Raw genomic sequence first — 14,335 nt, 5'->3', positions numbered from 1 at the left:
ATTGAACTGAAATTCAATCAGTACACTCTTTACTCTTGCGTATTTAACAAAGATGTTAAGTAGCATCTGACCCAGAACAGCTCCCTGTGGAATTCCACTTGAGACCTCTGAAAATTATTGCATCTGTCCACCAAAACTAGACAGAAAATCATATGCTATGCATTTTCACAATTTAAATGGAACAGATATTCTACTTCCTGCGAGGAAGAGGCACTAAATGGAACTCATGGCTTCTATTTATTCTAAACTGCTCTACAGTAATCTCTTTGATTGGAGCCAGGTTTTGTTTCAGATCAGACGAAGCAATTTCTTAGGGGATGACAAGTTAAGTGTTCTGGCCCAACCAAATGTACACTAATGAGCTTCAAGTCTGGGATTACTCTTTTGTCCTATATGCCAAAATCTTGCTACCATATGACTTCTGACTCTAAGCACTAAAACTACAGGCCTGTATCTGTGCTAAATTGGAAAACAAAAATAAAAACATACCTCTTTTCAATCGACACGTATCATTTGCATCATGCTCTTCAACTGCAAGGCAATTTTAGATGCACTAGATAGGACGTCCTTGGAAGAAAGAACAGTGTTAGTTCGATTGTGCAGATGGGAAAACAGAGACAGAGAGGTTAAATGACTCATCTATGGGCCAAACTAACAAACTGACTCACCCATGGGAGAGAAATCAAGAGCTGAGAGTAGAACTCTACCGAATAATCTCAGTGGGACACTGGGAGCTAGGTAGGAACTCCTCTATGAACCAGACCGTCAGGTGGAATAAATGGGAGCAACTCCATTGATTTCAACCAGAATTGCACCCCGATGGCGAATCTGGCAGGGTGTTGTTGGTTTTTTTTTCCTTCAGTGAAATGCCATTGCTTTAAGAAAAGTCCCTTTCAGAGCACAAATTTGCACATCATGTGCAATAACCCCCAGGATTATCTTGTCCTTTCACTTGTAAATCAGGAGCCCCTGCACTGCAATTCATGGAGTTGCTCTGGGGTAGGCAAGAGGCAAATCAGGCCCTCTTATAATCCTTTTACTGCTCTTGGGCAGTGTACACATACCCAGTTCAGAACCAGAATTGCGCTATTGGTCACAGCTAGGGATTTCAAAAGCAGTACAAGTTCCCACTGAATTTGGGCACTTAACTCCCTTAGTTTCCTGTGGAAAAAATCTCAGCTGAAAGCCATCAATCTAGGTGATCATTCCAGGTGGCACTTGTGCTTTGGGTTTCTGGGCCAGTCCCCACATAAACTGTCCTAGCTACTGTCTATGGCATCTGAGAATATAACAAACAGAAGATAAAATCAAGGCCAATTGAATGCGATAATCCAAGTGTTTAGGAGTCTTATTTTTGGCCCTTTTCATCCCTTGCCAGGGTTTTGTTAGTTTGGCCATGATTAAAAAGAACTTTCCTTTGGATCCAAAACATTCTCCACCTCCCCGCCGCATGCCACACACACGGAGAAAAAGAAAAAGAAAGAAACTTAGGATAATACTGGCACTTTTCCCCACTGCTCTCAGCAAAGAGTCCCTGTGGAGTCTCTTTAAAGAAACTACTCTTTAATGCAGGTTACCTTGTTAGCAGAGATCCTATTTCAGAAGGATTTCAATCCCTGCGGGTGACAAAATGATTCTATGCTATTGGAAGAAGGATGCTTTTCGGTGTTTTGAGAGGCGACCCTGATCTGAATCTGCAGCAGGCAGTGTAAATTCCCAGTCCAGTACAGAGAGGGCAAGGCAGCTGTGGCAGTCCACAGAAAGCCAGATGATTTTAAAAACCGAAGCCAAACTGAAACCAAAACACCCAAACACAATTGAGAGGTGGGACCAGATAGGTTGAAATCCAAGGAGAGACCAGCTCTAGGTTTCTCCCTTTCTTTCCCTTTTAGTCTCAAGGCTCTATCATTCTGTCCTCAGCTTCTTCTGCTGAGAGGAATGAATAACAACTTGCACCAGTGATCATCAATATGGACAGGACTCCATGCCCTTCCATACAAAGTCCCTTGGGCTGGACAAATAAATGGACACAAATCAGACATCAGAAATGGTAACATATAAACCTGTAGGCTGTCTCTAGGCTGGCAAGTTTTTCCACAAAAGCCACAGCTTTTGCACAAAAACTTGCCAGCTGTCTGCACTGGCCACTTGATTTTGTGCAAAAGCACTGACATTCTACTGTCCGAAATCAGTGCTTCTTGCGCAAATGCTTTGACGTTCCCGTTCGGGCAAAAGCCCTTTTCCAGAAATGTTTTTGCACAAGAGGGCCAGTGTAGACAGCTAAAAACTGTTTTGCGCAAAAAAGCCCCGATGGCAAAAATGGTGATCGGGGCTTTCCTGCGCAAAACCGCGTCTAGATTGGCACGGACGCTTTTCCGCAAAAGTGCTTTTGCGGAAAAGCGTCTGTGCCAATCTAGACGCTCTTTTCCACAAATGCTTTTAACGGAAAAACTTTGCCGTTAAAAGCATTTGCGGAAAATCATGCCAGTCTAGACGTAGCCGCAGAGAAACATTTTAACCTGCTTGGTCACTCAATCATGGATTTAAAAGTAGCCATTCTTCTACAAAGGAATTTCACTAACCAATTGAGGTATGTCTACACTGCAATCGCGTTCTTTTGCAAGAAAATTGGAAGAACAGAGAGGTTTTTTCCAGCATTAGTAATACTCATTCTATGAGGAAGAAGCCTTTTTCTGAAAGCTCTTTTGCAAAAAGGCATGTGTAGATGGGGAAGAAGGAGTTCTTTTGGAAGAAGAGGAAAGAGGAAAAAGCACATGTGCCCTGGTGGCCATTCTGTCCATAGGAATCACAGCTTTCATGCGAGAGCGCATCTATTCAGTCTGGACACTCTCTTTCAAAAAAGCAAATAGCTTCTTCGCTGCACTTTTGCGGTGTGGATGCTCTCTTTCGGAAGAAGATTTTTTGGAAGATCTCTTCCAGAAAAAGCTTCTTCCAAAAGAAGCCTGTCATCTAGACATAGCCTTACAGGGAGAGGCTGCAGAACTCGAATTCATCTATAAATTTGACACTGTTTCCCTGGTTTTAAATAAAGACATTAACTGGTTGGCACATTACAAAGCCAATTTTTCCTGCCTGTAACATCCATATTTTCAAAGCAAAAGCTATGAATGGGACACATCCGCCCACTTAAGTAGCCTAATTAACACAGGTTTTGAAATTGACAGAGACTTCTTTTGCTGTTTTATATATATTTGTTACGGTTATTTCCATTCCAACTCATCTGATGAAGTGGATCTTACCCATGAAAGCTCATGATGCTATATATTTTTGTTAGTCTCTAAGGTAATGTCTACAGAACTAGATTTTGAAATAAGTTATTTTGAAATAACTCCCAAAATAATTATTTGAAATAAGTTTATTCCTCTTCACAAGCAGGACTTATTATTTCAAAATAACGAGCCCATTATTTCAAAATAAAAGGCTTGGTAGTGTGGATGCTCGCCTTGTTATTTCAAAATAACATCCCCTAAGGTGCCACAGGACTACTCATTGTTTTTAAAATTACAGACAAACATGGCTGCCCCTCTGAGTCTATTAGCTGGTAGCAGCAGTAGGCTATTATCCTCTATTGGCAACTCCTGGAAGGTGACACATTTAATTTTCGGGTTATACAGGTACGTGAAGCATGTGAGTACATGGGAAATTCAAGTAATATAAATTTCACTTTTCTCCAGACGCCCCTCCTCTTTTAATTGCATAGGATTAAGCTTTACAGGTTTTTTGGAAGGAGATCAAGGCAGGGCTGTGGGAAGTGTGGAGTTGCTCTAACTCTCTGAACTTGCAGAAATTAACCCACACTGTGTATGAGATCTCTTCAAACACAAACAAAGTGTTACCTACCCTATGTCCTACCCTAGCCCAATCTCTCTGCCTGGGGAGAAGGCAATGCTAGCAGAAGACTGAAGAGAGTTGCTAAAGCTGGGTATGAAATTGAGCTGCCTCCAGGAACAAAAAATGATGAAATGCAGTCATAGGCAGCGACGTGGCTAGAAGTGCCAAAACTACATGAGAAGTGAATCATCTGTCAAATAGCAATGGGAACAAGGATTAACTCTATGCCTGAGGAAGAAGATCTCGATGCCTTCTGGAAGCTTTAACGAACAACAGTGCAAAACAGTCTAGGTTATGATTGGAAAGATAAAGTATTGAGGGGTGAAAAAAGTAAATTAAAAAGAGATAGATGCTGTGAAGTTTTGATGCTTTCAAGTTTGGTACAAATACCTTCCAGCAAGCAAACCCAGAGGGAGATGCAGAAATCTAACAAAAATAGTCTCAGTGTTGGAAGTGCTGGATAAGGTTGAATTGATTTTTTTAAAGTCTTTAAAAGTTTAAAACAAGGCCCTTGCTACTTGTGGTGTCTAAGAATCACAATTAAAAACTGTTTCCACTGTTCAGAAAAAAGGTTTAAAATAATCTCTCTCCTATCAAATGTACAGTAGCCTCCCTTGTTGTTTGAGAAGAGTAGTTTATTTACAATAATTTTGCCTCCCCACCCCACTAAGGGTACGTCTACACAGCAACTTAGTCCACTTTTAACATAGCAGGCAGTTAGTTCGAAATAAAGTTGAAATTCTGTCAAGCTGGAGGACTTCTTACTCCAACTCCTGAAACCCTAGTTGTACGAGGAGTAAGGGAAGTTGGAGGAAGAGCGCTCTATTTCAAAATAAGTGCTATGTAGGTACTCCCAATTTTGAAATAAGCTATGCAATTGATGTAGCTCAGTTTGCGTAACTTATTTTGAGTTAAGCCCTGTTGTGTAGACGCACCCTAAGGGCATGTCTACACTAGGGAGTTATTTCAAAATGTGTTTTTTTGAAATAATAAATCCTGAAATAACTATTTTGAAATAGCGCTATGAATAGCTTCAGAAGCAGGAGTTATTTCAAAAGAGCACCGCCTGGCTTTGCAGCCTGGGAGTTCAGTCATTCTCAGTAGCCCAGTGTTGGCCAGTCACACAGTTGAGTCAGTGTTGCTCACCGCTTAGTGAAGGCTGATCAGTGACCTGCAACAACTCTTCTTATGAGCTGTGATCCCAAAGACGCTGTGCCCATGAAGAATGCACATTGTATTGGACTTGAAAAATTTGGTAAGAGGTTTTAGCAAGATTGTAAAAGGAGAGTGCTTTGGACAGGGGGTTGGACTTGATTTCCTGAGTTCTATTCCAGGCCTATGATTCTATGATAATAACAAGTATTTGTGAGATTCAGAGTGTATATTTATTGTAGACCAGTGCTTTTTTTTTGTAAAAAAATAAATAAATAAATAAAAAAGTGCCGGTACTCATTTCTTGAGGAAAGTAAATTTGAAAAATGCCTCTCCCACCCTTCTTCTTACTGAATCTCCTAAACCCTTTTCTATTGAATTTGTGATAAACTTTTATAATAATGTTGAAATAAATAAATAGACTGTTGAAATAAAAATCAAAATGAGACATTTGTATATGCCATTTATTACTTTGATTTTAAAGAATTAATTCATGAAAACATACTAAATTGAGTTTCATCTTGCTGTTCCTGCAGAAGGAGTCAGTCAGGCAGGGGGCTGTGCCAGGGGAAAGCGGCACGAATGCTCCCAAAAAAAGGTGCCAGTACGCTGTACCGGTGTGTACCGTCACAAAAAATAGCAGTGTTGTAGACTATCACTGTTAAAGTAACAGTAAAGCCCTGCAAAAGGGTTACAACATAAAAACAGACTCCGCTCCGTATCAAAGAATAAAGATTTTCATAGCTTCCCAGAATTCAGCTTCTTCGGAAGGAAGACAGCTGGCCAGAAACCAAAACAGTGAGTGTCACTACTGGGCATTTTCCATTCTTGACTTCTCATTTTTCTCAACAGTGAATGGTGGAGAGCAAGGGCTTCAAAGTAATAGTTTGCCTACTGTGCCAGAAACCCTTGGGCCAGCCCTGTGCTCCAGTAAGAAACCACCAATCTGATTTTAAAAAAAGGCGATAGATGCTGCTAAATCAAGTTCTGCAAGGAGTGCCTGATCAACAGCTGCTCTAAATATGTGATCTGATCAATAGCGTGTAGGACCGGAAATGGTGTATTTATTGCCTCTTTGATGTTTGATACAACACTGTGCCCAATGTCTTACTCAATGTTCCATGATCCTCCGGACCAATTAGCCTGGTTTGAATTACTAAAGGATTTTCACATACTTGAGTACTTTGCTTTCATACCTGGGCCCTTTGCACGTGCACACCCAGTTCTGGGTTCACTCTCTTTGGAGTAGAGTTTTGTATATCCAGGAATGGAAAGAAGAACAATTTAAGACAATTCTGACTCCCATATGTATTTAACTTTTTTAATGTGTCAGCCCTTTACCTGACCAGTCTTTGATAACTTAATAAAAATGCATGGGGTAGAAATGCCAGGTCAGCAAACTTTCAAATGCACATTTTCAGACACTTTGAGATGAGGGAGAAGCACTTTCTGCAATGTAGTTTTATTAAGTGGGAAAGAAACATCTTAAGCAGATGATAAGCAATGGGTTCTAGCAGGTTGGAGTTGTGACTCTTGTCATTAATCTGTTTCAAGCCATCAAGGCTGAGGTCTTCAAGAGCCATTATTGATTTTGTGTGCCCACTTCTCAGTTTGATTTGAAGTGCAGAGCAACCACAGCTTCAGTTGAAATCAATGGGAGTTGCTCCAAAGAGTAGAGTCATAGGGTCCCAAGCTTGGAACCCAAAAACCTGAGGTGTTTGTGACCAGTGTTCACTTTTGAAATATTACTCTTAACCTCTGTGGTAGCAATGGGCAACTTAGGCTAGTGAATGGGCCACATGAATGGCTCTCCTATATCTCGGTTACGACGATCTTGCAGCCCAGTAAGACAGTCTCCTTGGGCAGGGTAGTTTTGCTCACTACGCTTGCATACCTAGAATTTGCAGGGTGTGCAAATCTGTTTTCTCAACAGTGAATGGTGGGGAGCAAGGGCTTCAAAGTAATAGTTTGCCAACAGTGCCAGAAACCCTTGGGCCAGCCCTGTGCTCCAGTAAGAAACCACCAATCTGATTTTAAAAGTACATTATGTTTGCAGGGTGTGCCAACTGATCTGTAGTGGCACTTTTGTTGGATGCAGAGGGAGTGCACGGCTCTCACAGGCAATGTTGTGTGCAATCAGCACACACCTCACTTCACATGCCCGTACTTTACCTGTGTGTCACACTGGTAACACTGCAGCAAGGAAGAATTAGGTTGGACATTAGGAAAAACTTCCTAATTGGCAGGGTCTTTAAGCACTGGGATAAATTGCCAAAGAAGGCTATGGAATCTCTATTATTGAAGATATTGAAGAGCAGGTTAGATAAACATCTGCCTGGGATGATAGATGGTACTTGGTCCTGCCGTGAGGGCAGGGGACTGGACTTGATGACCTCTCGAGGTCCCTTCCAATTCTAGGTGCTCTTTTGATTCTATGATTCTACTTGGTCCTGCCGTGAGGGCAGGGGACTGGACTTGATGACCTCTCGAGATCCCTTCCAGTTCTAGGTGCTCTTGATTCTATGATTCTGTAATACCAGAAGGAAAAATACTCCATGGACAAAAACCAGCAGAATCTGGCAACTCTGTACGTGGACGGCAGGAAACAAATTTATTTCACGGGCCACACATAAAACCCCAATGGACTACATGCAGCCCACATGCCACAGGTTGCCCACCACTGCTCTGTGGTGTACTTTAGCCATCTATGAAGTGTCGGTATCACCATCAATAGAGCAGGGCTGGTCGGAGGGTTAATTAACATTTGTAAAGCGTGGGAGGCACTTGGATGAGTGATGCTATGGAAGTGCCGAGTTACTATATGCTTCACACTTTTAAGAGAAAAAATAGATTCTGGTACATCCCACAAAGCTGAACCCAGATATTCAGAACTTCCTTATGAAAGTTAAAGAGAAAACCCTGCAAACAGTTAGGTTTTTAATCATCATTTTAATGTGATCACTGCAAGTGGACCACAGCCTCAAAGGAAGCAAGTCACACAATTTATCTGTGCTTGAGACTTAAATCAATCTAAACAGTTCTTCGTTGATTGATGGTTACTCAAATTAAGAAGTTCTCACCATCAACAATGCTCTTGTAGGAAAGGCAGGATCACAAGGATGGTATATATTGGTGTCATAATGCAAAACAGGAATGCTTCTTTTGCAATTAAAGCTGCATATTCCGAGGAGAACAACACCTTGCACACAGACACACCCATGTGCATGCAAGCACACAAAACAAAAGCAACATTTAGCATGCAAATACATCAGGAGCAGACTACAGCTTAATTTGAAAACCACAGTGTCAAACACATATGCTGGCTTATCATTTTAGCCCAGTAAGAATGTTAGTTACTGACTAATTCCCCTACATACAAATACAGAGCTGAGGACGTATTTTTCCCCAATGTTTCAAAAGTTTGGGAAGTGCATTTAAAAGTACATTATGTTGGCAAATTCTGAATTTGGCTAAGAAAGCAAAAGGTGAAAACAAATGTTCCAAAGTATTGTAAAATTTATTGTATAAGTATTGCAGCTTTTAGAATGACATATAATTGCCACTATTGGTTACTGTTACACAATAAGCGTTTACAACAGATTCTTGTAAATTGGCATCAGCGTACATATTCATACTAAAACAGCAAAATATAGATAAGTACTGCATTGCATGTGCTGTCAATAGTTTACATAAGTTTAAACTGGAACAGAATTCAGGATACAGGACTGCCTATAACAAACTTCAAAGCCAAAGCAATGCAACTGGAAGTTTAAGAAAATATCAATACAATGAAATGTGACTATAAGGCAGGCAAATTAGGACTTTAATGCCGTCCTTCATGAGCTTCTATAGTACAGCAAAAATTTGAAGCACAGTTTCTGGAAAAAAAATTTTTTTGTAGCTTTGTGTTGTACATAGAAAATCTGAGCTGACAGAAGAGAATAAAAATTCATTCTGTTCTTGACTAACATTATTTATGCCACACATCTGGATTTAGTTGTTTTTCAACCCTTAATAAAAATGTTGGGCTTTTTTTTTTCAGTATAGCCGTTAGTGCAATTTCATAGATTCATATGCATACAAAAAAAGGTCATTTCCCAAGAAAGCAATCAGTTTTCCTTACTTCCCCACTTAAGATCAAATGGATTATAAAATACTTAAGGAAACAATGCACTAGATTAGTAAAGCTGATATTCCAACTGTTGAAATCAAGGGTTGTGAAGGGAACTTAGTTTTACCAGTGTTTGAACCAAATAAAACCCATTCTTCCTTGCCATCCTTATTTAAAAATCCTTATTCACATTGCAATTCACTTAGGCTGTCTACACAGCAGTGGTATTTCGGAATAACTAATGCTAATCCGAAACAACAAAACGCATGTCTACACTACAAGCCTTTACTTTGAAATAACATCAAGCTTGAGGATCTCTTACTCGGACTCCTGTAACTTCATTTCATGAGGAGTAAGGGAAGTCAAAGGAAGAGTGTTCTTCCTTCGACTTCCTGCTGTGTAGGCAGCGCCAAAAGCCCAAATAAGCTATTTCGACTTAAGCTACGCAATTGATGTAGCTGAAGTTGCGTAGCTTATTCTGACTTTAGCCCTGCTGTGCAGATGTGCCCTACGTTTTGGTGGCACTTTACTGAAGAATGCAGTTTGCCCTACTATAAGATACAAAGAAAAAAAGGTAACATGACTTTAAAGCTAACATGTCAAACTTCTAGCAAACAGGCAGATTGGGACAAGAGGTTGCTAAGCATAAGCAATGTCTTGTTTTTTTCTGCTTTTGTTAAATGAAAATAAACAATATAAAGGATGCTCCTTCTTAAAGGGCTTCAAGCTCTTCCTCTCTCATTTCCATTGACATCAACAGCAAATCTCCCTTTCCCTTCTGGGGTGTAGGATCATGATCAAGTTTAAGTACAATTCTCATCTGTAGAAAGGCTGGGAGAAACCAAGAGTGAAAATACATCAGCTGTTGTGCGCACAGTTGGTCTTTAGTTAACTTGCTGATGATATGGGACATCAGTATTCAATAGAAATGGACCCTGAGCCAAAAAAATTAGACCATAATTCCTAACTCCCTGTTAGGATATTGGAATTGGTTTGGGTACGATCTTGAGTATTTTGGTAAAAAAAATACATAGATTACACAAAACAGAAAGAGGATTTAGGGGGAAAATGATTGGAGTGAAGTGCTGGCTCCAATAAAGTCAACTGACATTTTGTCATTGACTTCAGAGGAGCTTGGATTTCACCCCAAAGGTTTAAGTGATGTTGAAGTTGTAGATTGGTTAGGATCTTTCCATATATACTCTTATCTAAATCCCTGGTAATGGAAGTAAAGGACACCTTGTCAGAAGAAAAGCTAGATCCTTTTTGTCCTCATACAATACCTGGGTTGAAAGAGGAATTCCTTTCCATTGAAAATTCCATGTTTTGAACCTTCCTGTTTATATTGTCATAGCTTCTCCATTCAAGAAATAGGAAAATACTCTACCTGGGAAGTGATTGCAGTAAAGTCAGGGAGGAGGATGGAAAAGTGAACATCTTTATTTAAAAAAAGTTTAAAATGGGATTTTCTGAATTTTGACCATCTCTATTTGCAACATTCTCTTTAGAACACTCTCCTGACAACCTGCATTAGACAGTCCCTTCCGGAGAGCCAGTTATCTTTCTGAATGATTTTTATAGGTTTTTGGGGGGCACTTTAACTCTCCTTTTGCAATGACAAGACAGTTCAGTTACTTAACAACCTCCAGTCCATAACGCTTCCATATTTACTATATAGTTTTAGATGTGATGCACACTCCACCCAAAACCTGCTGAGGTAACCATTTTTGTAGCAAACAAACTAGTTAGACTACAGAACAAACAAAACAAACAAAAAAAGAAAAACCAACAATACTATTCACGCATTTTGGCTCAAGAGGGCAGTAGATATTATATTTCAGTTTGTCTTTTGGTTGGTATCTCATTTACAATATCCACCACAGTTTCCTACCCACTGGAGTAGGATATGTGCATAAATGTATTCAAGTTACCTTACAAACAGTCCATGAAAACAAATGGCAGAAAGGGAGCACCTTACATGGCTAGGCACATCAAACTGGGTCTAGTGTGTGAAAGGGAGCATTTAAAGAAGCAGTACCCCTTTTAAATACATAATGGGAAAATTTAATGCAAGAATTTAAAGGTCAGGACACTGACCCTAGTAACTCATGACACTATCAAAGATTTCTGTCTCCCTCTTTAAAGGGAAGGTTACTGTTTCTTTAATAAGGCACTAAATAGACATGTTACATAAAGGAAAGATAAATTTTAAAAACTTGTATAAATTCATCAGTTTTGTATCTTTTGTGATAAACTAGATTTGTTTCTTTTCATGATTTGTTTTTTTTTGTTTTGTTTTCTTGTTTTGAAGGTCAACAAAATTTAGGTGACGTGACTTATCAAGCTATGAAGATTTCAAAAGGCTGTGGAAAAACAGGTATTGATACTGCAAAGGTAAAGGACTGCTACTCAGCAAAAAAACCCAACAAAAAACAACAAACAAACAAAACAAAACAAAAAACCCACAAGCAAAACAAAGTAATGATCAACTTCAAGTTCATCTGTTCATTATCTTCTTTAAAATATATATAAATATTGTTCAAATGGTCAAAACTTCAAAACTGTTCTCATGGTTTGTCTGTTTTCAAGTAATAGAAAAGTTGCTTAACAATAGTTTATAGTTATTGCCTTTATATCTTTCATTTATGTTACTCTACTAGTTAGCATCCTGCAGAAAATGTAGTTACATCTCCTTGTAAAACTGTCATTCTTTGTGGTTCCCCCATCTGACCCTTCCTCACATTTGTAGATATCCTCTCCCAGCAAATGGAGAAGTGTAGCCTAGCTAATAATATCTGCACACAAGGTAGAGAGAACAGTTATTCCCTTATGTGTTCTCTCTCTTTCTTTCTTTCTCTCCTTATTTCACTCTGTCACATACAAATTCACCACAAGGGTAAAACGTCTATCAGATATCTACACAATAGAAAAATGTAAACAATAGCATAGTAAGACAAAATGCTTATGAAACAAAGATAAATTAAAAACATCCAATGATTCTGAGGAGGTGGTTAGCGGGGGTGGAACCTTGACTTTGGGGACAAGGGATGATGCTTGTTTGAATGAAGAAATAGTCAGAAGAGGTAAAGGGTTTTGCTTCTAAAGCATTCAGCATGGTTTTGTTAGCTTTTATTTAATACATCACAGGAGCAGATTAATTTCCATCTCTTGTTTTTCTCTCTCTTTCTCTAGCATAATAAAAGAAAAACAATGAACAACCAGAGGCAGCATACTAGGACTGCAGATACTTATGCAATATAACCGCACTCTTTTTATCCCAAATAAAGTTTTGCAGTTGAACATCATATGAAAGTGACACGAACAAACTACAGACTGTTCAGCATCTTTCAGTGTCCCATTTAAAAACCTATCCAAAAAGCCAGACTTCAGTTGTGTTACCAATTTACTCACGTTAACCTCTATAACTCTCACTTTCTCTCAAAATGGACCCCTTCAATTTAATATTTAAAAACAACAACAACAAAAAGCCATTGTTTTCCTTCAGACTGTCTATTCCTTTCCCCCTTAAAAATAATAAAAAAAAGGCTAGAGAGTTTCTAAAAAAGGGAGAGGGGGGAAATCAAGTATTCAAGTATTTTTTGTTTGCTTCCATTGTTTTTGATTCTCAGAAGTGTTGAGAGCTTTTTTTGTTTAACTCCAATAATCCTAACTGGTAACATACATGCAAACACACAAACTCCTCTTGTTCTATAGGGAATGTATAAAGCAGTAACTATCATTAAACTGCTCAGTAGAAGACTGTATTGTATGGGAAACACTCGGGTGACCATGGAAATTAAAGATTTGCATAAGATGCAGTCTCTCTTGCAATGTTCCTTCCAGGACAGTGTCTTTAACTTTAGGATTTTCCACCCCCTTCCAGCTAGTTTGTTATTCACTTTGAAATGTATCCCTTAACAGTTTTGTGGTAGACATGATAGAGGCTTTGACCAACACAAGCACTGACATATTTATATTAAAAAATAGTGCAAAATTTCAACATTTATATAAATAACTCTAAACCCCTGCTTTTGATTTTTTCTGTTTCTTTTGTTTTGTTTTTTGTTTTTGTTTTTTTTTTACAATGTAATACATACTTTTTGAGTTGGCACTCAAAAAATTGCCATTTTTTTCTCCTAGTTCAGAAAACAACAAAACTTTTTTTTTTAACTAGGCCTCTTCTAATACAAAAATACTCCTGATCCTCACACATACAGTTTCTCTTATTTTTAATATATATTTATATATATATTGCAGATCTTTAAACAAAACATTTTTGTGCAAATATTTTTTTCTTTAAAGTTAAGTGAAATAAAAAAAGCATTCACACACACAGCTGAACTAGAAACAACGACAACAAAAAATGAAGGACTACGGTTGATTTTTTTTTCCTTTTTAAACTTCTAGATGCAGCTCAATAAAGAAATGTTTTTGCAAGCTTTCTTGGCTTGTGCATTCAGACCAGACATAACAAGTAAATATTATACACAGAGTGATGGGGGAAGGGCTTCTTATTTTTTGCTCATCTTCCCCAACGCTCTCTTTTTCTTTTAATGAGAAGTGCAGCGTGTTCTTACTTTTCATGTTTGATTTTTTTAAAAGGGGTGCCCTTTTTGTTTCTCTTTATCCTTGTTCCATGCGTTTGTGCTGTCAAGGCCATTAATTTGCGAGTGGTGGAGTCTACTGCCCTCCAGTATCGAAGGCATGCCATTGTTGTTCTGCTGGTGTTGGAAAAACGTAGATCCCGGATAGTGACCTATCACTTCGCTGTAGGTCGGCGGTGGTCCTTCCATTCTACCATTGCTTCCGTAGCAGGTCGCGCTGATCCCAGAGTTACTGCTGGGTGGGCAAGGCCCTCCAAACACTGAGTTATCTATCAAGTCACTGTCAAAGATGGTTCTGTTGGGAGGGGCCCGGACCGATTCTCGATTTAGTTCCATTTGTTGCTCTGGATCTCGGAGCTGTAGTGTGCAGGGTCCTTGGTAAGGGGGTGGCTCCTCTCCATCTGATAGTGAGATGGTGGGAGGGAGGTCAATCTCATGTTGCATGTAGGGGTACGTTGGCTGGAATCTATTAAAACGATCCCGCTGCAAAAAGGATGGCACTGCTAGTCTGTCTGCGGGTCTTGGAGTGTAGATTTGCTGCTGAAGACAAGGGGGAGAGAGAGTAAGTTTGGGGACATTGCAGCCTGTATCAGAGCCCACATGCAAATAGATGAGG

The 14,335-nt window shown here is 39.2% G+C and overlaps 1 protein-coding gene across 3 annotated transcripts in view; it reads right to left on the bottom strand.

Moving 5' to 3' along the window:
- Positions 1-8,502: 8,502 nt before the first annotated feature.
- The window catches only part of PMEPA1 (prostate transmembrane protein, androgen induced 1), a 76,143-nt gene continuing 70,310 nt past the window's right edge, over positions 8,503-14,335 (bottom strand). For 2 of the 3 annotated variants that reach the window (XM_006125338.4, XM_075901141.1), the window contains exon 4: positions 8,503-14,259. In XM_006125338.4, the coding sequence (XP_006125400.2) occupies positions 13,711-14,259 (549 nt within the window). In that variant the 3' untranslated portion in view covers positions 8,503-13,710. The remainder of the gene's footprint in view (positions 14,260-14,335) is intronic. The other variant, XM_075901140.1, reaches the window with a different exon arrangement.

The sequence above is a fragment of the Pelodiscus sinensis genome, chromosome 18 (assembly GCF_049634645.1).
Source record: "Pelodiscus sinensis isolate JC-2024 chromosome 18, ASM4963464v1, whole genome shotgun sequence".
Classification (NCBI taxonomy): Eukaryota; Metazoa; Chordata; order Testudines; family Trionychidae; genus Pelodiscus; species Pelodiscus sinensis.
Note: the sequence above shows the minus strand (reverse complement) of the source record. Positions and strands in the feature narration are given on the sequence as shown.